This window comes from Bos indicus, chromosome 6 (genome assembly GCF_029378745.1).
Source record: "Bos indicus isolate NIAB-ARS_2022 breed Sahiwal x Tharparkar chromosome 6, NIAB-ARS_B.indTharparkar_mat_pri_1.0, whole genome shotgun sequence".
Taxonomy (NCBI): domain Eukaryota; kingdom Metazoa; phylum Chordata; class Mammalia; order Artiodactyla; family Bovidae; genus Bos; species Bos indicus.
In genome coordinates this window covers 67,055,979-67,083,216 of record NC_091765.1, presented here as the reverse complement: position 1 = coordinate 67,083,216, position 27,238 = coordinate 67,055,979, and the positions used below count along the sequence as shown (strand labels likewise).

General features: G+C 40.7%; 1 protein-coding gene across 3 annotated transcripts in view; it reads left to right on the top strand.

Moving 5' to 3' along the window:
* The window catches only part of CORIN (corin, serine peptidase), a 309,430-nt gene that overhangs the window by 198,883 nt on the left and 83,309 nt on the right, over positions 1 to 27,238 (top strand). For all 3 annotated transcript variants that reach the window (XM_019962698.2, XM_070791393.1, XM_070791394.1), the window contains 4 exons: positions 18,354 to 18,461; positions 19,577 to 19,687; positions 22,860 to 22,976; positions 26,256 to 26,363. In XM_019962698.2, coding sequence (XP_019818257.2) covers positions 18,354 to 18,461; positions 19,577 to 19,687; positions 22,860 to 22,976; positions 26,256 to 26,363 — 444 coding nt within the window. The remainder of the gene's footprint in view (positions 1 to 18,353; positions 18,462 to 19,576; positions 19,688 to 22,859; positions 22,977 to 26,255; positions 26,364 to 27,238) is intronic.

Below are 27,238 nucleotides of genomic sequence, written 5' to 3'. Positions count from 1 at the left end.
AACTCTTCTTCCACATGAAGGCCATAACTTTTGAAAGGCAGTATGTTGTGGTAATATTTAGTTAGGGTCAGTATTTCCCAAACTGGTATTTTATAGTACCTGAGTCTTGAAAAATGCCTGGAAAAAAGCATGAGAAATGATGTCTGTCAGATCTCATTTGCTTCAGTCATGTCCAACTCTTTGTGACCCCATGGACTGTAACCCACTAGATTCCTCTGTCCATGGGATTTTCCAGGCAAGAGTGGGTTGCTGTTTTCCCCTTCAGGGGATCTTCCTGACCCAGGGATTGAACCCATGTCTCCTGCAACTCCTATACTGGCAGGGGGATTCTTTTACCACTGAGCAACCTGGGAAGCCCTGATCTACTTCCTAGAGACTTAGAGTACATATTTGCTCACTAAAGTTTCTGATAAATCCCAGGTTTTTTTTTTAAAACATTAATTTTATCTTAACTTGGTATTTCCTCAAAATTCTTTGTTTACATATGACCTCACATTGGAGAAGGCAATGACACCCCACTCCAGTACTCTTGCCTGGAGAATCCCATGGACAGAGGAGCCTGGTAGGCTGCAGTCCATGGGGTCACAAAGTGTCAGACACGACTGAGCGACTTCCCTTTCACTTTTCACTTTCATGCATTGGAGAAGGAAATGGCAACCCACTCCAGTGTTCTTGCCTGGAGAATCCCAGGGACGGGGGAGCCTGGTAGGCTGCCGTCTATGGGGTCACACAGAGTCGGACACGACTGAAGTGACTTAGCAGTAGCAGACCTCACATTTATTCATGCATTTATTTATTTTATCTAATATCTAACATCCTATAGAATTTCAGTTATGTTGCTCATATTTTGTTAGAAATGTTTTCACTAAGATATTTGTTTTTATAATTTGGAATTCTCTCTTCAGAAAAACCTATGGTACATGATTGTACATAAAAAACATTTTTTATGGGACGTATATTTACACTGGGCTTCCCAGGTAACACTAGTGGTAAAGAACCCACCTGCCTGTACAGGAGACTTAAGAGACATGGATTCACTCCCTGGTTGGGATGATCCCCTGGAGGAAGGCATGGCCACCCACTCTAGTATTCTTGCTGGGAGAATCCCATGGACAGAGGAGCCTGGCAGGCTACAGTCCACAGGGTTGCAAAGAGTCGGATACCACTGAGTGTCTGAGCACATATTTACATTAAGTAATATTGCTAGATGAGAGATCTGACAGAATGTGATCCACTGGAGAAGGGAACGGCAAACCACTTCAGTATTCTTGCCTTGAGAACTCCATGAACAGTATGAAAGGGCAAAATGATAGGATACTGAAAGAGGAACTCCCCAGGTCAGTAGGTGCCCAATATTCTACTGGAGATCAGTGGAGAAATAACTCCAGAAAGAATGAAGGGATGGAGCCAAAGCAAAAAGAATACCCAGCTGTGGATGTGACTGGTGGTAGAAGCAAGGTCTGATGCTGTAAAGAGCAATATTGCATAGGAACCTGGAATGTCAGGTCCATGAATCAAGGCAAATTGGAAGTGGTCAAACAAGAGATGGCAAGAGTGAATGTCGACATTCTAGGAATCAGCGAACTAAAATGGACTGGAATGGGTGAATTTAGCTGAGATGACCATTATATCTACTACTGCAGTCAGGAATCCCTCAGAAGAAATGGAGTAGCCATCATGGTCAACAAAAGAGTCTGAAATGCAGTACTTGGATGCAATCTCAAAAACGACAGAATGATCTTTGTTCGTTTCCAAGGCAAACCATTCAATATCACAGTAATCCAAGTCTGTGCCCCAACCAGTAATGCTGAAGAAACTGAACTTGAACAGTTCTATGAGGACCTACAAGACCTTTTAGAACTAACACCCAAAAAAGATGTCCTTTTCATTATAGGGGACTGGAATGCAAAAGTAGGAAGTCAAGAAACACCTGGAGTAACAGGCAAATTTGGCCTTGGAATACGGAATGAAGCAGGGCAAAGACTAATAGAGTTTTGCCAAGAAAATGCACTGGTCATAGCAAACACCCTCTTCCAACAACACAAGAGAAGACTCTATACATGGACATCACCAGATGGTCAACACTGTAATCAGATTGATTATATTCTTTGCAGCTAAAGATGGAGAAGCTCTATACAGTCAACAAAAACCAGACCGGGAGCTGACTGTGGCTCAGATCATGAACTCCTTATTACCAAATTCAGACTGAAATTGAAGAAAGTAGGGAAAACCACTAGACCATTCAGATATGACCTAAATCAAATCCCTTATGATTATACAGTGGAAGTGAGAAATAGATTTAAGGGCCTAGATCTGATAGATAGAGTGCCTGATGAACTATGGACTGAGGTTTGTGACATTGTACAGGAGACAGGGATCAAGACCATCCCCATGGAAAAGAAATGCAAAAAAGTAAAATGGCTGTCTGGGGAGGCCTTACAAATAGCTGTGAAAAGAAGAGAAGCGAAAAGCAAAGGAGAAAAGGAAATATATAAGCATCTGAATGCAGAGTTCCAAAGAATAGCAAGAAGAGATAAGAAAGCCTTCTTCAGCAATCAATGCAAAGAAATAGAGGAAAACAACAGAATGGGAAAGACTAGAGATCTTTTCAAGAAAATTAGAGATACCAAGGGAACATTTCATGCAAAAATGGGCTTGATAAAGGACAGAAATGGTATGGACCTAACAGAAGCAGAAGATATTAAGAAGAGGTGGCAAGAATACACAGAAGAACTGTACAAAAAAGATCTTCACGAGCCAGATAATCATGATGGTGTGATCACTGACCTAGAGCTAGACATCCTGGAATGTGAAGTCAAGTGAGCCTTAGAAAGCATCACTACGAACAAAGCTAGTGGAGGTGGTGGAATTCAGGTTGAGCTATTTCAAATCCTGAAAGATGATGCTGTGAAAGCGCTGCACTCAATATGCCAGCAAATTTGGAAAACTCAGCAGTGGCCACAGGACTGGAAAAGGTCACTTTTCATTCTGATCCCAAAGAAAGGCAATGCCAAAGAATGCTCAGACTACCACACAATTGCACTCATCTCACATGCTAGTAAAGTAATGCTCAAAATTCTCCAAGCCAGGCTTCTGCAATGTGTGAACCATGAACTTTCAGATGTTTTAGAAAAGGCAGAGGACCAGAGATCAAATTGCCAACATCTGCTGGATCATGGAAAAAGCAAGAGAGTTCCAGAAAAGCATCTATTTCTGCTTTATTGACTATGCCAAAGCCTTTGACTGTGTGGATCACAATAAACTGTGGAAAATTCTGAAAGAGATGGGAATACCAGACCACCTGACATGCCTGTTGAGAAATCTGTATGCAGGTCAGGAAGCAACAGTTAGAACTGGACATGGAACAACAGACTGGTTCCAAATAGGAAAAGGAGTCTGTCAAGGCTGTATATTGTCACCCTACTTATTTAACTTCTATGCAGAGTACATCATGAGAAACGCTGGACTGGAAGAAACACAAGCTGGAATCAAGATTGCTGAGAGAAATATCAATAACCTCAGATATGCAGATGACACCACCCTTATGGCAGAAAGTGAAGAGAAACTAAAAAGCCGCTTGACGAAAGTGAAAGAGGAGAGTGAAAAAGTTGGCTTAAAGCTCAACATTCAGAAAATGAAGATCGTGGCATCTGGTCCCATCACTTCATGGAAAATAGATGGGGAAACAGTGGAAACAGTGTCAGACTTTATGTTTTTGGGCTCCAAAATCACTGCAGATTTCATGACTGCAGCCATGAAATTAAAAGACGCTTACTCCTTGGAAGGAATGTTATGTCCAACCTAGGTAGCATATTCAAAAGCAGAGACATTATTTTGCCAACAAGGTCTGTCTAGTCAAGGCTATGGTTTTTCCTATGGTCATGTATGGATGTGAGAGTGGGACTGTGAAGAAGGCTGAGCGCCAAAGAATTGATGCTTTTGAATTGTGGTGTTGGAGAAGACTCTTGAGAGTCCCTTGGACTGCAAGGAGATCCAACCAGTCCATTCTGAAGGAGATCAGCCCTGGGATTTCTTTGGAAGGAATGATGCTAAAACTGAAACTCCAATACTTTGGCCACCTCATGCGAAGAGATGACTCATTGGAAAAGACTCTGATGCTGGGAGGGATTGGGGGCAGGAGGAGAAGGGGACGACAGAGGATGAGATGGCTGGATGGCATCACTGACTTGATGGACGTGAGTCTGAGTGAACTCCAGGATTGGTGATGGACAGGGAGGCCTGGTGTGCTGAGATTCATGGGGTTGCAAAGAGTCGGACACGACTGAGCGACTGAACTGAACTGAATATTGCTATGGATTTGGGAGCAAATATTATACAAAGCACCTACAGTAGTGATTTTAAGTGGTTCAATAGAATTATATGCAGTAATGGGAGTTACAGTGGAATATCTTGTTTATCCCCTAATTATGGCCCTTGTTGTGTCATATTCAAACTCTACAGGTGCCTCTACCTCTGAGGTAGGCCAACACTGGCTTCGTCTCCCATTGCATGGAACATTACACTCTAAACAGTAAGAGGAGCTTTCTGCTGCATTTGTTGAAAGAGTACATTTTCCCAGTCAGTCACTGAACAAGAAGGTATTATTATTATTCTGTAAGGTAGTCAGCAATGTCCCAGGAGTGGAAGAGTTTATTAAGGAAGATACAGGCTTTCCTTCCTCATGAACATACTTCAAAAACCATTTGGCTTGGTTCGTTGAGGAAATACATCCCTTCAGAATACTTGTTCATGAAAATAGTTAGACATTGAAAGCTTTGCATGCAATTATTGCTGACCTTACGAGGACATCAGCCTCTGCAACTTAGCATGCCAGGGCCTGTGGTATTGCAGCGTGTGTGTTTATGGAAGGGGCCACCCTCCTGTTGTCACCGTGCTGAAGTGAAGGAATAGTGTCATGTCTGACTTAGGGCATGGATCAGAGCTGGAATGCAGCCCACAGATACTCCCAAGGGGAGAAGGAGGTTTTTGCTGGACATTCCCAGTTGGAGCTCAAGGATTTACCATGTTCTGAGGGTTCTGACAGGTACAGGAGGAGGACTGCCTTCCTAGGAAGGAAGGGAAGGGGTTTGCTGTTTGAGTGAGTTCTCAAATCAAGTGTGCTGGGGAAGCATTTACCTACATGATGTGGTTTAATTTTCAGCAAAGGAAGTATTACTCCTTTTTGTTCAGGTACAGAGGTGAAGCTCATGGCAATGAAATAATTTGCCAGTGGTTCAAAGTGCCAGATTTGAACCCACTCCCGAGTGGGTCCAAATTAAATTAATTTCTCTTAATGCTGCTTTTGACTTGCCAATGTCCAGAAAGTGCAAATTTGGTGAATGATTGTTCTCAGATCATTCATATGACAGGAAAATGTTTAGTTTGGGTGCTCTGTTACGTTGAGGGAGATAATTGTCTATTACAGTGGCTCACCAGGTATCTGGGACTGCTTACTGACCTCCTCACAACTCATTTTGTTGTGTTTGTTGATCTCTTCCTTGTGTGTGTTAGTTGCTCAGTCATGTCCAACTCTTTGCGACCCTGTGGACTGTAGCCCACCAGGCTCCTCTGTCCATGGAATTCTTCAGTCAAGAACACTGGAGTGGGTTGCCATTCCCTTCTCCGGGGGATGTTCCTGACCCAGGGATCAAACTCAGGTCTCCTGCATTGTAGGTGGACTCTTTACTGTCTGAGACACCAGGGAAGCCCTGTCTCTTACTTAAGTATTGGTAAAATGGACAGGTATCCAACTGCTGAGAAGGATTTTTGTCGTATAGAGAAAAAATTTTTGAAAATTAGGACGTGATTTTAAAATTTTTAGTTCTGTGACTTGAAATAGGCTACATCTCACCCCCTGGTTTTCCTTGTCATCAAGACCGGCAGCACAGTAGCATCTCCAGGAAGCCGCACTTGCAGAAATTCGAGCTCTCCCAGTCTGGAGGCGGCGCCCAGACAGCAGTCCCTTTGTGAAACTCTGCCAGTGACTCTAGTGTGCAGTCAGGTTTGAAACCACTGCACTAGAGGGTGTCTGGTGTCTCTTTTGTTGCTAATATTCTATCATCTTATGATTCTATAACCAGCTCTAGAACAGCATCCGATATGTAGCAGGTGCTTAGCAAATGAAAAAGCCTCAGAAAGTGGGTTGTCACAGGGAAAAGAACTGCCACAAAGTCCTCATACTTTATGCCATGTAAACCAATGTCAAATAATTTCAGGAGTCATTCACTCTGAATTTGGGATAACATTGCTTGTTACCCCATTTATTTTTGTGTACTGTGGTACAGTAATTATACTGAGTTAACTAAATATACTAGTTAGCATAATTAGTTATACACAGATAATAATACGAGGTCTTGAGTCAGACTGCCTGGGTTCCTATTTCTTTCTTTCCTCCTTTCTTTCTTTTTGGCTGTGCTGGGTCTTCCTTGCTGTGTGGGCTTTTCTCTAACTGTGGCAAGCGGGGACTGCTGTCTAGCTGCAGGCTTCTCACTGCGGTGGCTTCTCTTATTGTGGAGCATGGGTTCTAGGGCATGCAAGTTTCAGTAGCTGAGGCATGTGGGCTGAGTAGTTGCAGTTCCCAGGCTCCAGAGCACAGGCTCAATTGTTGTGACACGGTTGCTCCAAGGAGGACTAGGGATTGAACCCGTGTCTCCTGCATTGGCAGGCAAATTCTTTACCACTGAGCCACCAGGGAAGCTCCTCCTATTTCTTCTTTATCATTTCCTGCCTCTGTAAATATGGCAAGGTACTCAGTCTCTCTGGGGTCTCAGTGTCCTCATCAGTAAAGTGGAGACAATAAATAATACTATTATACTAACTATCTCTAGAATTGTTGAGCAGAATAATGAATCACTAGATGTCAAGTACAGAGACCAGTGCCTGGCATGCATTAATTCTCAAAAGGCATTAGGATTTATGGTTGTGACTGTGGTTGTTATCTTATTCTCCATGCCATCCTTCTAACATCCCTCCCACTCCTGCCCCACCAAAGGTCAGGTGATACATTGTGGAGGAGACAGAAATACTACAATATGCACAATGATTTTAAAAACAGCACCACATGAAGCTATCTTGGAAAGGAGGCCACCCAAGTAGCACAGAATAAAAACTGATATTCCAAATAATGTTTCTGAATCATCAAAAATGACTGTAGCTACTATATTTATTAGGACAGGGGAGCAAATAAATACTAGAAAAATTTCTACCAAATTAATAAAAATAAAAATATTTCATTCTACCCTAATGGAAGAATTTTCAGATGTCTGGAAAATTCACTCCTGTTTTGAGGCCATCTGATGATATGGAATCAATAAAATTACTGAATAGTTTTGAATTCCTGCTGTGTGTGAAGCATGTTCTAGATCAGATCAGATCAGTCACTCAGTTGTGTCCGACTCTTTGCGACCCCATGAATCGCAGCACACCAGGCCTCCCTGTCCATCACCAACTCCCGGAGTTCACTCAGACTCACGTCCATTGAGTCAGTGATGCCATCCAGCCATCTCATCCTCTGTCGTCCCCTTCTCCTCCTGCCCCCAATCCCTCCCAGCATCAGAGCCTTTAACAATGAGTCAACTCTTCGCATGAGGTGGCCAAAGTACTGGAGTTTCAGCTTTAGCATCATTCCTTCCAAAGAAATCCCAGGGCTGATCTCCTTCAGAATGGACTGGTTGGATCTCCTTGCAGTCCAAGGAACTCTCAAGAGTCTTCTCCAACACCACAGTTCAAAAGCATTAATTCTTCGGTGCTAAGCCTTCTTCACAGTCCGACTCTCACATCCATACATGACCACAAGAAAAACCATAGCCTTGACTAGATGGACCTTTGTTGGCAAAGTAACGTCTCTGCTTTTGAAAATGCCATCTAGGTTGGTCATAACTTTCCTTCCAAGGAGTAAGCATCTTTTAATTTCATGGCTGCAGTCACCATCTGCAGTGATTTTGGAGCCCAAAAAAATCAAGTCTGACACTGTTTCCACTGGTTTCCCCATCTATTTTCCATGAAGTGATGGGACTGGATGCCATGATCTTCATTTTCTGAATGTTGAGCTTTAAGCCAACTTTTTCACTCTCCTCTTTCACTTTCATCAATAGGCTTTTTAGTTCCTCTTCACTTTCTGCCATAAGGGTGGTGTCATCTGCATATCTGAGGTTATTGATATTTCTCTCAGCAATCTTGATTCCAGCTTGTGTTTCTTCCAGTCAGGCGTTTCTCATGATGTACTCTGCATAGAAGTTAAATAAGCAGGGTGACAATATACAGCCTTGACATACTCCTTTTCCTATTTGGAACCAGTCTGTTGTTCCATGTCCAGTTCTAACTGTTGCTTCCTGACCTGCCTACAGATTTCTCAAGAGGCAGATCAGGTGGTCTGGTATTCCCATCTCTTTCAGAATTTTCCACAGTTTATTGTGATCCACACAATCAAAGGCTTTGGCATAGTCAATAAAGCAGAAATAGATGCTTTTCTGGAACTCTCTTGCTTTTTCCATGATCCAGCAGATGTTGGCAATTTGATCTCTGGTTGCTCTGCCTTTTCTAAAACCAGCTTGAACATCAGGAAGTTCATGGTTCACGTATTGCCGGAGCCTGGCTTGGAGAATTTTGAGCATTACTTTACTAGTGTGTCAGATGAGTGCAACGTTCTAGATACCTAGTAAATATAAAGACTGTTAAGACATGATTTTTTTGCTTCATGAGCCTTTTAGTCTAATCAGGGAAATGGCATAGAGATCATAACATAAACACGGAGATAATTAAATATCGTATTTTAGAACAATATAATAGATGTGCACGCTAAGTCACTTCAGTTGTGTCTGACTCTTTGTGACTCTATGGACTGTAGCCCGCCAGGCTTCTCTGTCCATGGGATTCTCTAGGCAAGAATACTGGCATGGGTTGCCATGCCCTTCTCTAGGAGATCTTCCCAATTGTGGGATTGAACCCATGTCTCTTATGTCTCCTGCATTGGTAGGCCAGTTCTTTACCACTAGTGCTGCCTGGGAAGCCCAATATAATAGGTATGGCAAAGCAAAAGATGGTGTAAACAGAAAGATCTTGTGAGAGAGAAGAGCACAGATCACTGGTTGCCAGATTGGCATGAGAGAGCCAACGGGAAAGACAGGATTAAAACTGGCCTTGGAATAAGGTGATGCTTGGATATTCCAGAACAGTGGCTCTCTGTTGGAGACAATATTCCCTTCTAGATGTTTTGTAGTATATAGAGACCTATTTGATTGTAACCACCGGGGACGTTTAAGGGGATGCTACTGGCATTTAGTGGGCAGTGGCTGGGATTGTTGCTAAACATGCAGCGCACAGGATAGCTCCCCACAACAGAGTCACCCAGCCCCACGTGTCCACAGTACTGCAGTTGAGAAATCCCATTTTGGAGCTAGAAGTCAATAGCTGAAAACCCTCAGGACATCAAGAAGCCCAGGTCACTGTAACAAGCTGGAAAACTGTGGGCAAACTGGTTAACCTCTTGGTCATCTCAAAAAAAGGCTGTTTCTGGGTGGAAATTGAGCATCTCTACTTGAATCCTGAGTTGAGGCAACATGATTATGTTTATAGACTCAAGAGACTGAGCAAATTGAATGAAGCTCTTAAAAAAAGATTTTCTGTTCCTTAGCTGTCTCTTTTCATTTAATGACATTTTTGAGGGATAAAAGTTAATAGTGTAAGATGCCAGACTGAAATAAATATTACCATGCAAGAACTTTAGAAGCAGCATTTTGTATCAAAACTCTCATTCAGAAAAAAAAAAAAAGATCTGTATCTAGAAAAATACCCACCTTAGGTTATGCAAAATTATGCTTGTATTGAGCAAGAAAAGCACAGCAAGCAGCTTCTGTAAGTTTTGATCTGTTGGCCCCAAATTGCCCTTATAGCATCTCTTTTCAGGTGAAACAAACATTTATTCCAATAAAAGGAAGCACTGTGATCTTTGCTATTTGCTATGTATTTCTGGGTGTGCACTGCCTCTGGTTAAGGTTTTCTGTGTTTACTAATCACACAGACCTTAGGGAGGTAACAAGTTGTTTTCCAAATGCAGCTAATTTTGTATCTAACGTCAGAGAATGGCTTCTAACCAAGAAAGTCATAGCAGTGGAAAGTTGAGCCTGTACCTGTATGAATAATGAGGAATTATAAAAAATGTTTGAATCATCTCCATTTATGAAATAAGTTAATCAATGACGGCATTAATTTACAAAATACATCCGACGAGGTTTTTTTTTGTATGAATTACCAGGGATCCCAGAATGGACCTTGGGAATATTTTAAGTGTTCTCAGGTTAATCAGATTCTGAAAGAAGTATTTGATTCTCCAGTCCTACCATCCAAAAAAGTGAAGTGTACTGCTTAAAAAATATTAATTCATATGTTTAAAATCTATCACCCCTTCACACTGCCTCCTCCCTCTGGTGATGTAAGTACTTCTGCACTGATGGTCAAGGTGAAGATCCCCCCGTAATGCTGATTCGAAACTTCTCATAAGAGATGAAAATAAAACAAAAAAAAGATCTTTAACATTTCCCGAGGAAATGTATCTATCTTGATGCACAAGTTCCCCAACTTAGCTCAGTGGGCAGGAGAACCTCAGTCAACCTTTCTTGACTCAGCCGGTATGTGTGTGGTCAGCTCAGCTGGCAATAGGGTGCAGGATGGGGAGTTAGCACCCTAGGCTGCATGGGGGAAATAGTACGGTCAAGGTGAAGACTGGCACCTCTTTTTAGTCCTTATGTTTTCCCTTATGATCATTGTCCTCATTTGAAAATTATTTGGCCCAGGGGAAATGAAAAAAAAAAAAAAAAGGACTTACAAGTTTCTGTATCTGTTTATGTATGTGCACATGTGTACACCCTCTTAATGATGGTACTGAACAGATCATCTCTAAGGCACATTCCATGCCTAAAATGGTGTGATTCTGAAAGTATTTAAATGACTTCTTAGAAGAGTGCTGTTTGAAATAGAAGTTGATGATTCATGTAAATAACAAGTATAATATTTTGATGTGACTCACTGTTTCACTAGTCAGTGCCCAAGATTTTTAATAATGAATTGTTACAGAATTTGGGATGTTTAAAGAGGTGCATGTGTGCAAAGTCGCTTCAGTCATGTCTGACTCTTTGCAACCCTAAGGACTGTAGCCCACACGCTCTTCTGTCCAGTCAATAATGCTAGAGTGGGTTGCCATGCCCTCCTCCGGGGTATCTTCCTAACCCAGGGATCGAACCCACATCTCATATCTCCTGCATTGGCAGGCGGGTTCTTTACCACTAATGCCACCTGGGAAGCCCCATGGTAAAGAAGTACCCATCACCGATTGTATCAGAGGCAGACTTTTGCTTCAGGAGAAACAATTAGCTGGAATTCAGGAGGCGGGAATGTTTACCATTAGATTCTTGATCGTTATCAGTCAAGCAGACTAATCCTCATATGTGGCTTTTTTTCTCACTTCTTTCCTTTGTTCTTGCTTTGTTCTTGTTGCTTGTTCTTGCTTTGTTCTTTCCTTCTACTTGAAACATGCTGAAATTTTCATTCCATCCACTCTACTAAAACTCTGCACATCTTCCATGATCCCTCTCCAGCCTTAAGAATCTGTTTTTGAACTTAATTCACTCCAAGGGCAAAGATAATATTGGGTTGGCCAAGAGTTCATTTGGATTTTCCCATGACATCTTACAAAAAAACCTGAATGAACTTTTTGACCAATCCAATACATTTAAGAAGTCTAGTTGCTACTAACTACAGCCTTTACATGTAAACATTTTTACCTTATTGAAGTATAACTTATATACCGTAAAGTTATTTAGTAAATTTATAGGATTGTGAAACCCTCACCATGATCCACTTCTAGACCTTTCCCATCTTTCCCCACATTTCCCTCCTATTTATCTGCATTCCGTCCTCACTCCCACATATCCAGCCACAGCCACATCTGTCTCTGTAAGTTTGCCTTTTCCAGAAACTTTATAAATGGGTCGCACAATATGTAGTTTTTGTATTTGGTTTCTTTCACTTAGCAAAATGTGTCTGAGCTTCATCGATGCTGTCACATGCATCAGTAGTTTGATACTTTTAATTGCTGAGCAGTGTCCCATTGTATGGATACACTACATTTCGCTTGTACATTTACCAGTTGTTGAGCATTTGGATTATTTCTAGGCTTTGGCTATTATGAATAACACTGTGATAAACATTCACATGCCAGTCATTGTGTGAGTATATGTTTCACTTCTCTTGGGTAGATTTTTCTAAGAGTGGAATTCATGAATCTCATGAAGTCATAGTTAAGCTTATAAGAAGCTGTCAAACTGCTGTCCATTGTGGCATTATTATTTTACACCCCCACCAACTATATATGAGGGTTTCGATTTCTGAGAATCCTTGATAATACTTGATATTGTCTGTCTTATCTATTACAGCTATTTTAGGGGATATATAATAGTATCTTATTGTGGTTTTATTTGCATTTCCTTAATGATTAATTACATTGAGCACCTTTTCATGTGCTTATCAGCCATTTGTATATCCTTCATGAAGACTTTCTATTCAAGTTCTTTTGTTTCTTTGTAATTGGGTGGTTTGTCTTATTATTGAGTATAAGACATCTATGTATATTCTGGATATAAGTCCTTTATCAGATACATGCTTTGAAAATATTTTTTTTTCAGCATGTGACTTGTTTTCTCATCTTTAAAATAGCATCTTTGGAAGCACGAATGTTTTTAATTTTAAAAGTGGAAGTGTTTAGTCACTCAGTCATTTCTGACTCTGCGACCCCATGGACTGTAACAGCCCAAAAGAATCTGTCCATGGGATTCTCCAGGCAAGAATACTGGAGTGGGTAGCCATTCCCTTCTCCAGGGGATCTTCCCAACCCAGGAATCAAACTCGGGTTTCCTGCATTGTAGGCATATTCTTTAGTAACTGGGAAGATCTTTTTAATTTTAATGAATATCATTTATTATTTTTTAGGTATGTGCTTTTATTATCATATCCAAGAATTCTTTGCCACCCCCCATCAGAAAGACTTTTTTCTTATTTTTTTTCTAGAAGCTTCATAATTTTAGCTCTTACATTGAAATCTATAATCCATTTTGAGATTTTTTGATATGCTTTGAGATAAACATCAGAGTTTAACTTTGCATACTTGCAATCCAGTTGTCCCCACATCATTTGTTGAAGAGTATTCTTTTCCCATTGAATTGCCTTGGCATCTTACATACATTATTATTTATGTCTTCCCCTAACTCTATTAGGTCATATCTGAATGGTCTCGTGGTTTTCCCTACTTTCTTCAATTTAAGTCTGAATTTGGCAATAAGGAGTTCATGATCTGAGCCACAGTCAGCTCCTGGTCTTGTTTTTACTGACTGTATAGAGCTTCTCCATCTTTGGCTACAAAGAATATAATCAATCTGATTTCGGTGTTGACCATCTGGTGATGTCCATGTATAGAGTCTTCTCTTGGCCTAGATCTGATAGAGTGCCTGATGAACTATGGAATGAGGTTCATGACATTCTATAGGAGACAGGGATCAAGTCCATCCCCATGGAAAAGAAATGCAAAAAAGCAAAATGGCTTTCTGGGGAGTCCTTACAAATAGCTGTGAAAAGAAGAGAAGTGAAAAGCAAAGGAGAAAAGGAAAGATATAACCATCTGAATGCAGAGTTCCAAAGAATAGCAAGAAGAGATAAGAAAGCCTTCTTCAGCGATCAATGCAAAGAAATAGAGGAAAACAACAGAATGGGAAAGACTAGAGATCTCTTCAAGAAAATTAGAGATACCAAGGGAACATTTCATGCAAAGATGGGCTCGATAAAGGACAAAAATGGTATGGACCTAACAGAAACAGAAGATATTAAGAAGAGAAGGCAAGAATACACAGAAGAACTGTACAAAAAAGATCTTCACGAGCCAGATAATCATGATGGTGTGATCACTGACCTAGAGTCAGACATCCTGGAGTGTGAAGTCAAGTGGGCCTTAGAAAGCATCACTACGAACAAAGCTAGTGGAGGTGGTGGAATTCCAGTTGAGCTATTTCAAATCCTGAAAGATGATGCTGTGAAAGTGCTGCACTCAATATGCCAGCAAATTTGGAAAACTCAGCAGTGGCCACAGGACTGGAAAAGGTCACTTTTCATTCTGATCCCAAAGAAAGGCAATGCCAAAGAATGCTCAAACTACTGCACAATGGCACTCATCTCACATGCTAGTAAAGTAATGCTCAAAATTCTCTAAGCCAGGCTTTAGTAATATGTGAACCATGAACTTCCTGATGTTCAAGCTGGTTTTAGAAAAGGCAAAGGAACCAGAGATCAAATTGCCAACATCCACTGGATCATGGAAAAAGCAAGAGAGTTCCAGAAAAGCATCTATTTCTGCTTTATTGACTATGCCAAAGCCTTTGACTGTGTGGATCACAATCAACTGTGGAAAATTCTGAAAGAGATGGGAATACCAGACCACCTGACCTGCCTCTTGAGAAATCTGTATGCAGGTCAGGAAGCAACAGTTAGAACTGGACATGGAACAATAGACTGGTTCCAAATAGGAAAAGGAGTTCGTCAAGGCTGTATATTGTCACCCTGCTTATTTAACTTCTATGCAGAGTACATCATGAGAAACGCTGGACTGGAAGAAACACAAACTGGAATCAAGATTGCTGAGAGAAATATCAATAACCTCAGATATGCAGATGATACCACCCTTACGGCAGAAAGTGAAGAGGAACTAAAAAGCCTCTTGACAAAAGTGGAAGAGGACAGTGAAAAAGTTGGCTTAAAGCTCAACATTCAGAAAACGAAGATCATGGCATCCGGTCCCATCACTTCATGGGAAATAGATGGGGAAACAGTGGAAACAGTGTCAGACTTTATTTTGGGGGGCTCCAAAATCACTGCAGATGGTGACTGCAGCCATGAAATTAAAAGACGCTTACTCCTTGGAAGGAAAGTTATGACCAAACTAGATAGCATATTCAAAAGCAGAGACATTCCTTTGCCAACAAAGGTTTGTCTAGTCAAGGCTATGGTTTTTCCTGTGGTCATGTATGGATGTGAGATTTGGACTGTGAAGAAGGCTTAGCACCGAAGAATTGATGCTTTTGAACTGTGGTGTTGGAGAAGACTCTTGAGAGTCCCTTGGACTGCAAGGAGATCCAACCAGTCCATTCTGAAGGAGATCAGCCCTGGGATTTCTTTGGAAGGAATGATGCTAAAGCTGAAACTCAGTACTTTTTAGTCATGTGAAGAGTTGAGTCATTGGAAAAGACTCTAATGCTGAGAGGGATTGGGGGCAGGAGGAGAAGGGGATGACAGAGGATGAGATGGCTGGATGGCATCACTGACTCGATGGACGTGAGTCTGGTTGAACTCTGGGAGTTGGTGATGGACAGGGAGGCCTGGCATGCTGCGATTCATGGGGTCGCAAAGAGTTGAACACGACTCAGTGACTGAACTGAACTGAACTCTATTAAGTAGTTGTTCTTATCATAAGTTCATAATTAAGTTTACAGATGCAAATTTTAACTAATACACTCAACATCATAGCCAATAGATGGAAGAACTAGGGTAGGAGTTCTGGTTTACTCAAGAACAAGATCTATCTTCTTATTAAAATTTCCTTCCATGATGTTTATTCCAACATCAAACTGTAAGCTTCTTGAAGTTCAGTTCAGTGCAGTTCAGTCACTCAGTCATGTACGACTCTTTGCGACCCCATGGACCACAGCATTCCAGGCCTCCCCGTCCATCACCAACTCCTGGAGTTTACCTAAACTCATGTCCATTGAGTCGGTGATGCCATACATCCATCTTATCCTCTGTCGTTCCCTTCTCCTCCTTCCCTCAATCTTTCCCAGCATCAGGGTGTTTTCAAATGAGTCAGCTCTTCACATCAGTGGCCAAAGTATTGGAGTTTCAGCTTCAACATCAGTCCCTCCAATGAACACCCAGGACTGATCTCCTTTAGGATGGACTGGTTGGATCTCCTTGTAGTCCAAGGGGCTCTCAAGAGTCTTCTCCAATACCGCAGTTCAGAAGCATCAATTCTTCCATGTTAAGCTTTCTTTACAGTTCAACATCCACACATGACCACTGGAAAACCATAGCCTTGACTAGATAGACCTTTGTTGACAAAATAATGTCTCTGCTTTTTAATATGCTGTGTAGGTTGGTCATAACTTTCCTTCCAAGGAGTAAGTGTCTTTTAATTTCATGGCTACAGTCACTGTCTGCAGTGATTTTGAAGCCCCAAAAAATAAAGTCAGCCACTGTTTCCCCATCTATTTGCCATGAAGTGATGGGACTGGATGCCAGGATCTTAGTTTTCTGAATCTTGAGTTTTAAGCCAACATTTTCACTCTCCTCTCACTTTCATCAAGAGGCTTTTTAGTTCCTCTTCACTTTCTGCCATAAGGGTGGTGTCATTTGCATATCTGAGGTTATTGATATTCCTCCCGGCAATCTTGATTCCAGCTTGTGCTTTCTCCAGCCCAGTGTTTCTCATGATGTACTCTGCATATAAGTTAAATAAAAAGGGTGACAGTATACAGCCTTGACGTACTCCTTTTCCTATTTGGAACCAGTCTGCTGTTCCATGTCCAGTTCGAACTGTTGCTTCCTGACCCTGCATACAGATTTCTCAAGAGGCAGGTCAGGTGGTCTGGTATTGCCATCTCTTTCAGAATTTTCCACAGTTGATTGTGATCCACAAAAAAGCTTTGGCATAGTCAATAAAGCAGAAATAAGATGTTTTTCTGGAACTGTCTTGCCTTTTTAATGATCCAGCGGATGTTGGCAATTTGATCTTTGGTTCCTCTGTCTTTTCTAAAACCAGCTTGAACATCTGAAAATTCACGATTCACATATTACTGAAGCCTGGCTTGGAGAATTTTGAGCATTACTTTACTAGCGTGTGAGATGAGTGCCATAGTGCAGTAGTTTGAGCATTCTTTGGCATTGCCTGTCTTTGGGATTGGAGTGAAAAGTGACCTTTTCCAGTCCTGTGTCCACTGCTGAGTTTTCCAAATTTGCTGGTATATTGAGTGTGGCACTTCCACAGCATCATCTTTTAGGATTTGAAATAGCTCAACTGGAATGCCATCACCTCCATTAGCTTTGTTGTAGTGATGCTTCTTCCTAAGGCCCACTTGACTTTCCAGGATGTCTGGCTGTAGGTGAGTGATCACAGCATCACGATATCTGAGTCATGAAGATATTTTTTATACAGTTCTTCTGTGTATTCTTGCCACCTCTTCTTAATATCTTCTGCTTCTGTTAGGTCCATACCATTCTAGTCCTTTATTGAGCCCATCTTTGCTTTCTTAAAGAGATCTCTAGTCTTTTCCATTCTATTGTTTTCCTTTGTTTCTTTGCGCTGATCACTGAGGAAGGGTTTCTTATCTCTCCTTGCTATTGTTTGGAACTCTGCATTCAAATGGGTGTATCTTTTCTTTTCCTCTTTGCTTTCACTTCTCTTCTTTCCACAGCTATTTGTAAGGCTTCCTCAGACAGCCATTTTGCTTTTTTGCATTTCATTTTCTTGGGGATGGTCTGGCTCCCTGTCTCCTGTACAATGTCACGAACCTCTGTCCATAGTTCATCAGGCACTCTGTCTATCAGATCTAGTCCCTTAAATCTATTTTTCACTTCTACTGTATAGTCATAAGGAATTTGATTTAGGTCATACCTGAATGGTCTAGTGTTTTTACCTACTTTCTTCAAGGATTACATCACTTTTTCTTATTTTGGCATCATAATCTAGGACAGTACTGCTTATCTGAGGGTCATGCTATGAAACAGTCAGTTGACTTAAGTGGTAAAGTTGTGTGAGTAATGTGAGTAACGACTCTGTAATGTAAACGAGTTTTTCTCTTTGTTATGTCTATGTTTACCATTGACAAAACTAGGCTTTCATTTTAAAGTAAACTTTTTAAAGAAATAACTACTCACTGTCTATGAAGTATTCATTCTGTATGAAAGTGAACTTCACTAGAAACTATGGTGGTTTGAGAGTGTCTTTTCTCATATTTGGCTATGAGGAAGCTTTCAAGTGACATAGCGTGGAATGTGGGCATTTTCAGGAAGTGATAAGAGCATTGGCTTGGGAGCCAGTGGGTCCTCATCATGGTTCTACAGTTACTTGTTATATGACCTTGAGCACGTCAGTGGCTCCCTCTGCACCACAGTCTCCTCCCCTGGGAAACAGCAGATGTGGACCAGGTCACCATTATGATCCCCCCCACCCCCCCATGATATGATTCTGTTATACCAGCTACTACGGTAACATCCTATTCTGCTCTGGTGACCCATCAGTGGCTTCTGTTTTTTCTTTTTTTCAGATTGCAGCGAGAATCTGTTTCACTGTCACACAGGCAAGTGCCTTAATTATAGCCTGGTGTGTGATGGATATGATGACTGTGGAGATCTGAGTGATGAACAAAACTGTGGTAAGTAACATTATTTCCCTAAAGGTTTTCACTTAAAATTATAGGAATTTATAATCAAAGCCTTGTAGTTCATTGTTTGTTAGTGTGGTTAGTGAGTTAAATTACAAAATGGTTTCTTAATTTTCAGGAAGAGGAGGCTTTTCCAATTACTAGTCTGTCATGTCTTATATGTAAATGTAATATTTCTTGGGTAAAGTCATACTAAAGAAACGTTAAAGAAGTGGAACGGAAATGGGAGTTAATATGTTTTTGTCTCTTTGAAAGTGTTTCTTCTTTGGTTGGAGTCAGTGGCTCATGGTTAGATTTGAGCTCTTGAGCAAAACTCTGCTTGCAATGCTTGATCCTCTTGTTATATATAACCAAAGACCTCTCCTGTATTTGATTGCCATGCACTACAGGGCGACTTCTGCAGTGGAGACATCAAGGGTTTGTTTTACGTTCAAAACTCATCTTATCTTTTAAAGAAGGAATCCACATACTAGTTGCATGTTTGTACCTGTAAACAACATCTTTCCAATACAGCCCACACCAGCCCCTGCTAGCCACTTGTCTATGTTGTACAAATTCAGCTTTTTTCCACATGTGATATACAGTATTTTTCTCTAACTTATCTCATTTAGGATACATTTACACAACATTTTATGTCAATTATATCTCAGTTAAAAAGAGGAATGAACCTTTTAAAGTTGTTTAGTTGCTAAGTCATGTTCGATTCTTTTGTGACCCTGTGAACTGTAGCCCACCAGGCTCCTCTGTCCATGGGATTTCCCAGACAAGAATACTGGAGTGGGTTGCAGTTTCCTTCTTCAGGGAATCTTCCCAACCCAAGGATCGAACCCATGTCTCCTGCATTAGCAGATGGATTTACCACTGAGCCACCACATTTTAAAGAACTGTGTTTAATTCTGAATGTCCTCTCCTGAATTTTTAATAAAACCGGCTGAATTCTTCTTGCTTGTTTACCATTTTGACTTTGTGATTAGCTCTCAAATTTTTGGTCGTGTATTATTTAGTGACAGAAGAACTTTCTAACTTGTACCGGCACTATGGGCCATACATTCCAAGTGTTTGTCATGTTGGTTCTCTCCATCCTCCTGAGTGCTTGCTTCCTCCAGATTGCAACCCCATAGAGGAACATCGCTGTGGAGACGGGCGCTGCATTGCCATTGAATGGGTGTGTGATGGGGACCACGACTGCGTGGATAAATCCGATGAAGTCAATTGCTGTGAGTGCCCTGAAGGTTTTCATCTTGTTCATTTTCCCACTTCTGTCTGTTTAGTGAAATACACTCAAGGCTCACTATCTAAACAGGTTTTTACACTTCGGTCCTGGCCTATACAGATGATAACTGAATGGTAGGATGACAATAACAGTGTAGTATACCTGATGTCTGAATTCCTCTTTCCAAAACTCAAAGCCTGACTTGGCCACTCTGGCCAAGCAGGTGGCTGTTTTCTCTCGCATTACCCACAAATCTTCTTTTGTGACTTTGTCAAAGCAGATATTCTTCCCAGAGACTGGGAACTTTCTGTCTGCAAACAGTATATTAGCAGTTAAGCAAGAGCCTCCACACGTGCCCACAGGCACCATTTGTGAGAGAGCATAGGGAGAACTGACAGAGAGAAGAGAGCCTTCAGGGCTGATGGAGTTACACAGAGTGTGTGATGGTATTATTACTTCAGAGCCTTATTTCTGAGTCTTATTTCTGGTGAGTATATTTGGAGAAACCCAAAATTCAAAAGGGTACATGCACCCATATATTCATAGCAGTACTATTTACAGTAACCAAGACATGGAAGCAACCTAAATGTTCCTTGACAGATGAATGGATAAAGAAGATGTGGTCTGTGTATACTGTGGAATATCACTCAGCCATAAAACATGATGAAATAATGCCATTTGCAGCAACATGGATGGACCTATAGATTATCGTCCTAAGTGAAGTAAGCTAGACAGAGGTAGACAAGTAGATATGACATCACTTGTATGTGGAATCTAAAAAAATTACACAAATGAACTTATTTGCCAAACAGACGCAGACTCACAGACACAGGAAACAAAGTTATGTTACCAAAGGGGAAAGAAAAGGAAAAATAAATTAGGACTTTGGGATTAACATAGACACACTGCTGTATATAAAATAAGTAACCAACAAGGTCTACTGTGTAGCACAGTGAACTATACTTAATATTTTGTAGTAACCAATAGGAATAGGTACATATACATGGAAGTATATATGTATAATTGAATCACTGTGCTATATACCTGAAACTAACAAGATATTATAAATCAACTATGCTTCAATTGTTTTTTTTCTTTTTTTTAAAGAGTCTTCAGGTAGCTGTTACACTACCTAGTAAAATAGCGTATGGCTTGCCACATTTTTTTCCTAGAAAGTATATTATACTTGATAGGGAATAATAAAATGAATAGATGGGGAAACAGTGGAAACAGTGTCAGACTTTATTTTTGGGGGCTCCAAAATCACTGCAGATGGTGACTGCAGCCATGAAATTAAAAGACGCTTACTCCTTGGAAGGAAAGTTATGTCCAACCTAGATAGCATACTCAAAAGCAGATACATTACCTTGCCAACAAAGGTCCGTCTAGTCAAGGTTATGATTTTTCCTGTAGTCATGTATGGATGTGAGAGTTGGACTGTGAAGAAGGCTGAGCGCCGAAGAATTGATGCTTTTGATCTGTGGTGTTGGAGAAGACTCTTGAGAGTCCCTTGGACTGCAAGGAGATCCAACCAGTCCATTCTGAAGGAGATCAGCCCTGGGATTTCTTTGGAAGGAATGATGCTAAAGCTGAAACTCCAGTACTTTGGCCACCTCATGGAAGAGTTGACTCATTGGAAAAGACTCTGATGCTGGGAGGGATTGGGGCAGGAGGAGAAGGGGACGACAGAGGATGAGATGGCTGGATGGCATCACTGACTCGATGGACGTGAGTCTCAGTGAACTCCGGGAGTTGGTGATGGACAGGGAGGCCTGGTGTGCTGCAATTCATGGGGTCGCAAAGAGTCGGACACGACTGAGCAACTGAACTGAACTAAAGAAGAGTAATATTGACCTGAAAGAGTTAATAAGGTGCATTTTATGCATATTTGAGCTAATTAAACTTTTTATTCCATCTTTTACTGTCTAATAAAAGTAGAAACAGTGGCTACATATGAGATTAGCTGTTTAATTTGCTTGTAATTTAAGGCATAAATAGAAATGTAAGTTGCATGGGTTTTATGTTGACAAGAAAACTCATTTAAAATAATTAGCAAACACTATGCCCGGCTTTCCTCTTTCCTGAATTATATTTGAACTGGAATATCATCTGAGTCCTAGCTGAGTGGACATTGTGAAACAGAGTGGACTGTATTTTGATGGATCTTGGAAAAGCAAGAACATGGTGCTCACGTGTATGTAGACAGCAACTCTGTGAAGGCTGAGGTCACATGATACAGGGGTTTCTGATGCTTTAAAAGACAATAGGGATAGAATTAAGACATCCGGTTCCTGAAAGGTTAATGGTCACTAGATCATCCTTTTAAATAGCAGATGTCATAAGCAAGTTTTGAAATAAAGTGTTTATTGTGGGGTAGGTATTATGCATTTCATTGGTGCATTAGGTCAGGTTGGGGCAGAGTGAAATCCTGGGGCTTAGGGTTAAAAAATCTTCCTTCCATATTCTGGCCCTACTTGTCAACAGCCTTGAGAGTATAACACACACGCTAAAGTCTCTAAGCTTCAGTTTCTTTATTCTAAACTAGGTTGATAATACACACTTTACAAATTTCTTATGAGGGTTTGAGATTAGATATGTAATACTCCTAGCACAGCTATTGCCATAAAGTAAACATTTAAGAAATTGTAGTTTTTTTATCATTAGTTAAACTGCTTGTTGTTTGGTCACTAAGTAACATCCGATTCTTTTGTGACTCCATGCACTGTAGCCCGCCAGGTTCCTCTGTCCATGGGATTTCCCAGGCAAGAATACTGGAGTGGATTGTCATTTCCTTCTCCAGGGGATCTTCCTGACCCAGGGATTGAACCCGCGTCTCCTGCATTGCAGGCAGATTCTTTACCACTGAGCCACCTGGGAAGCCCAGTATAACTACTATCATCGTTAATACTAGTTTCACTTATGCAGTGATCTAGAAAAGGTTAGTTTTAAGTAAGTTCTACTTAATAGGGCAAGAGATATTCCAGATAGACAACCTTGCATTCCAAGAACACTTGGGATGAAAAAACTTAATGACACATTCATTCATTTGGGCAGAACGTTCAGATGTTTAGAACACTTCATTTCTTGGTGATGCCAGATAAACAGGAATCATGGATATGATCCGCACACTGAAAGAAAGACAGATAATTAAAATGCATTATTTTGGTGTTCCCTAGCGTGTCACAGCCAGGGTCTGGTGGAATGCAGAAATGGACAGTGCATCCCCAGCACTTTCCAGTGTGATGGAGACGAGGACTGTAAGGATGGAAGTGATGAGGAGAGTTGCAGTGATGGTAAGTGTGTGCTCCAACCCCAGAAATAGTCTTTCCTTGGGAGCAAAACAAAACGTTGGAAGTTACCTAGTGCTTAAAGGATTCCCACACAAATAATTTCAGATTGCCTAATGCACTGGTCCCCACAGTTCCGGTCAGCCAGAAACCTTTTTTGGTGGTAAATACAAGTCTCATGCAACTTACACTGAAAACTCATTCCTAAGGGTGAAAATTAGTGGTTAAACACTTAAACAGCACAGGTAGATTCAGTTAGCTGTTTTATGGGGAAACACTACAATAGAGAGAAAAGTGTAGCACATACTCTTCAATTCAATTAGATTCCAGTTAGAAGGAAATGGCTTCTGAAATTGAATGCAATGGCTTCCAAAACTAACCATGTGCAGAGAAGCCATTTAATGCCTCCCATTGCCAAACAATATGCTTGAACACACTTTAAAAGCAGTCTGTTATTATCTGTGAAGCCCCCAAAGAAAAAGTAAGCCAAATAAATTGGTTCTCTGTTGGAAAAGAAAGCTCTACCTTGATTATCTTAAGCCTCAGTTTGTGTAGAAGTATCTCTCGGTACAGGGCTAGTAATATCTTTGGACTTAAAAATCAGTACATTTGTCTATAAGTCTTACTTGCGCCTTAGTACATAGCCTTGTTGTTAGAAATGTGGAGGTTGCCGCTCAGCTGCCTGGGTTTGGATCCCAGCTCCCACTTACTCCCTGGTTGACTTTGGGCCAGTGATTTAACCCTGTTACTTCTCAGTTTCTGTGTCTGTAATCTCAGAATAATGATAACTACTTCATAGAGATGACATGTGTTGAGTACTCCATAAATGTAACTGTAAGCTATTTTCTGTGGCTGGTACCTGAAAGCCTGTTGTAGGCTGTGTGTATCCCACATCAGCTAATGAGATTGGTCACCTGTAGCTAAATTAGATTTGCCGTAATGTATATTGATATTAGAAAATTTTAATGAGAATGCATTGTAGACCAAAAGAGAGAGCCTTTAAATCACAGATTTATTCCATAAAAAACTAGATAAGGATAGCTTTGTTTTACCAGTTTTGAAAATTCAGAAGGAAATCCTTTTCTGGCCTCGAGTTATTCCATATCAGCCAATAAGCTCCCTTTTGATCAAATAGTTCTTTCTCTCTACATAATTCAATGCTGTTTGAAATAATTTTGTATTCTTTACTATGCAGTGGCAGGATTTGCTAGTATTTTTTTATATCTGTGAGATTTAAGAAAAGTCACATGATAAAATGTAAATATAAAAAAAAGGAAAGTAAAATTGTAGTGAATTTAGATTATTCACTCTTCTAAATTCAGCATACTAAAATATATTGTGGTGCTGGGAATTCAATGGCAAGCAGAACAGCTCATGGGGCTGGCAGGCTTCTGGGGGAGATAGGCGTGCAACAGTAGGTCTGGTAACCAGGGAGGGATGCGGGCCAGGAGGGAAATTCAAAGTACTAGGATTCGTGTTATGGATGCATGTCCTGGTAAAGGGCTTCTGGGAAGCTTCCCTGAGGAGGAGGTGTTAGAGCTACTATCTGAAGAATGAATGGAATTAGCAAAGGAGAGTGGGAATGGAGAAAGCCTTTCAGACACAGGGAACTGCTTATCCAAAGGCCCCAAGGTGGAAAGAGCAAGGTAGCATAGAGAAGTGGGAGAACGCCATTGCCTTTAGAAAGCTGAGAGTGAAGGGCAGCGAGTTACGACACCGCAGAGTGACTGTCAGCAGTAATCACTGACTGTTTATGCTTGACTAGGCTGGGAGGAGGGCTGGGATCGCTTCTCCCAGGGCTTGGAGCCCTATTCAAGATAGAGGCCTTTACAACCCTCAGCCTCACTCTCAGCCTTCCTGCTTAGTCTCCCTTAACTAAAGGGAGTGACTCCAGCCCTTTGTACATCCTGCTATTGGCTTGGAAAACCATCCTTCCCTCTTACCCCAGCTTATCCCATCTGCCTAAAAACTCCTATGAGAAGCTTTCTTCTTACTGCCCTAATTTGCTTTTACTGCTTTTTACATGTACCTTCAGGGAGCAATGATCACATGGCATTATAAGATTTCGCTCATGAAGAATATCCCTAATTAGAGTTGAAACTATCAGACTTTTTTTATCTTTTAATGCTCAATGCCTTGCTGGCAAACTAAGTTGTCACATAGCAAGCACTTAATATTGGCTCAAATAATGAATGCATGCTGTCTGAATAAAAATTTTTTAAGAGACTAATATTCATGGGACTTAGCCTGACTTACCTTGCAAAAAAACCCCTTTTATCTGCTAAATATTGAAAAAAAGGGAGCAATATCTCTTTTTTGCAAGGCTATGATATATAGTGTTGTTCATTAATGGTACTAGAAGGGAGAGAGAGTCCAGTATATTAAATATTATATTTAGAATTATAGGTAAGATTGTAGATATAACTTAGAATGCTAGATAAGGAAGTCCAGTATAATAAATATTGTCATAATTATAGGTAAGAATGATTGTATGTATACCTATGCTGTTATTTATATTTTAAAATGCCTTGCAAGATATTGTAGAGTCCAGATGATGTGTTTAAAAATAATTGACTATAATGGGGGCAAGATAGAAAGAGAATGGGCAGTAATTTATTACCTCTTCCATTTATCTACAAATGACTAGGAAATCAATGGGAAAAGCAGTTTTCTCTCCATATACCTTAAGGAAAAGCCATTAGGCTGACATTACTGTTGTCATTCATTTGGAAACAAGAAACCTAATTCTCAGGTCATTGCAGCTGGGCAGTGCTACTTTCCAGAGACACACCAAAAATATGGATAACAGCTGCTTACAATCCTGCCATGATAAAGTACCCTTATTATAGTAATGTTGATGCCCTATTTATTATTAAGGAGAGCATTTTCCTTAGAGGGAAAACTAGAGCTGGGATCAAATGAGACTTTAAAATATTGGTGCTTCCCTCAAATTACTTGAGTTTTCTTTTGTCATCAGCTATATGCACCCATGTAAATACAAGATGCTATCTTTTTCATGAAAAACTATAACAACCTATTTTTAAAGGATGGGTTGCCCCTTAGTTTCTTAATTCCTGAAGAGTCCTTCTGAAATAACAGTGTTGTATTTAGCAGCAGGAAAATTAATCCAGAAAGTACCTACTCAGCTTGTGTTCAATATTTTTGGAGATGCTGGAAGGAAATTAGAGTTGTGTCCTTCCTCGGCTCTGGATCCTTCAGAAACTAGCACTTGGAGTTTACTTACGGATGCTGATGAAAGTGAATGTGCCTTTCTCTCTTCTGTAGGTCAGACTCTGTGTCAAGAAGGAGACCAAAGATGCCTCTACAGTTCCTGCCTTGATTCATGTGGTGGTAACTCTCTTTGTGACCCCAGCAACAGTGTGAATAATTGTAGTAAGTACAGCCTCTGACACATGCAATCACTCTGTCAGGATATGCATTCAACATTTTCCTCTCTCATTGATGTTAAAATGCTGAAGTCTGGAATCCCTCCAAAATATGTATATGCATACATTTTTTCTTTTTAAAAAAAAAAAGGTTACATGTGGTAGCAGAAAAGAAGCAAAGTGGTCTTAATTAACTGAAATCATAAACAAATGTGTCACTGTGAATGGGCTATAAATCCATGTTGTTTAATATCATTGGCATGACTTTCCACTGAGCATCAGCTCCTATATATTATTTTCCTGGCTCCATCTATAGGCAGATGCTATCGTTCTTCCTTTTTAAAGCCCAGCTTTAAAAGTAGAAACTTTATCTGAGAAGCAGATATAAAATTAATCTAAACAACCACATAAAACTTTGGCGGTCTGTTCTTATAATAAAATGTATTCTCACCCTTCCAGGAACTTTGCTGACCTAGAATAATCTTGTGGCTCTTGTGTTCATTTGTGTTGGTGACAAGGGAAAGGCTCCAAACGGTGTAGACAGGTGGCTTTCTCCAAACTGGCTTATAAGGAGGGATAATTAGGGGAAGATGGAATGGGCAGGGTGAGCAGAAATACTCTCCCGAGGAATTTAAAATGAATCAGGAAGTCCCCAAAGACCCTGATTTCTAGTAATGGTATCTTACTTCTGGACTCTGCCTTCATAGTCTACTCCCTTCTTACACTCTTTAGACCTAATTTTTGGCCTCCTTGTCAGCTAGGGCTTAAGATTCAGAAGAGGTCTGTCAAGCTTTCAGTTGACAAGAAGGTGTGGCCTCTTAGCACTGATCCTGGCGGTGAAGGTCCTGGAGGCTGGGAGGTTGAAAAGCTGAACGGTTCAGG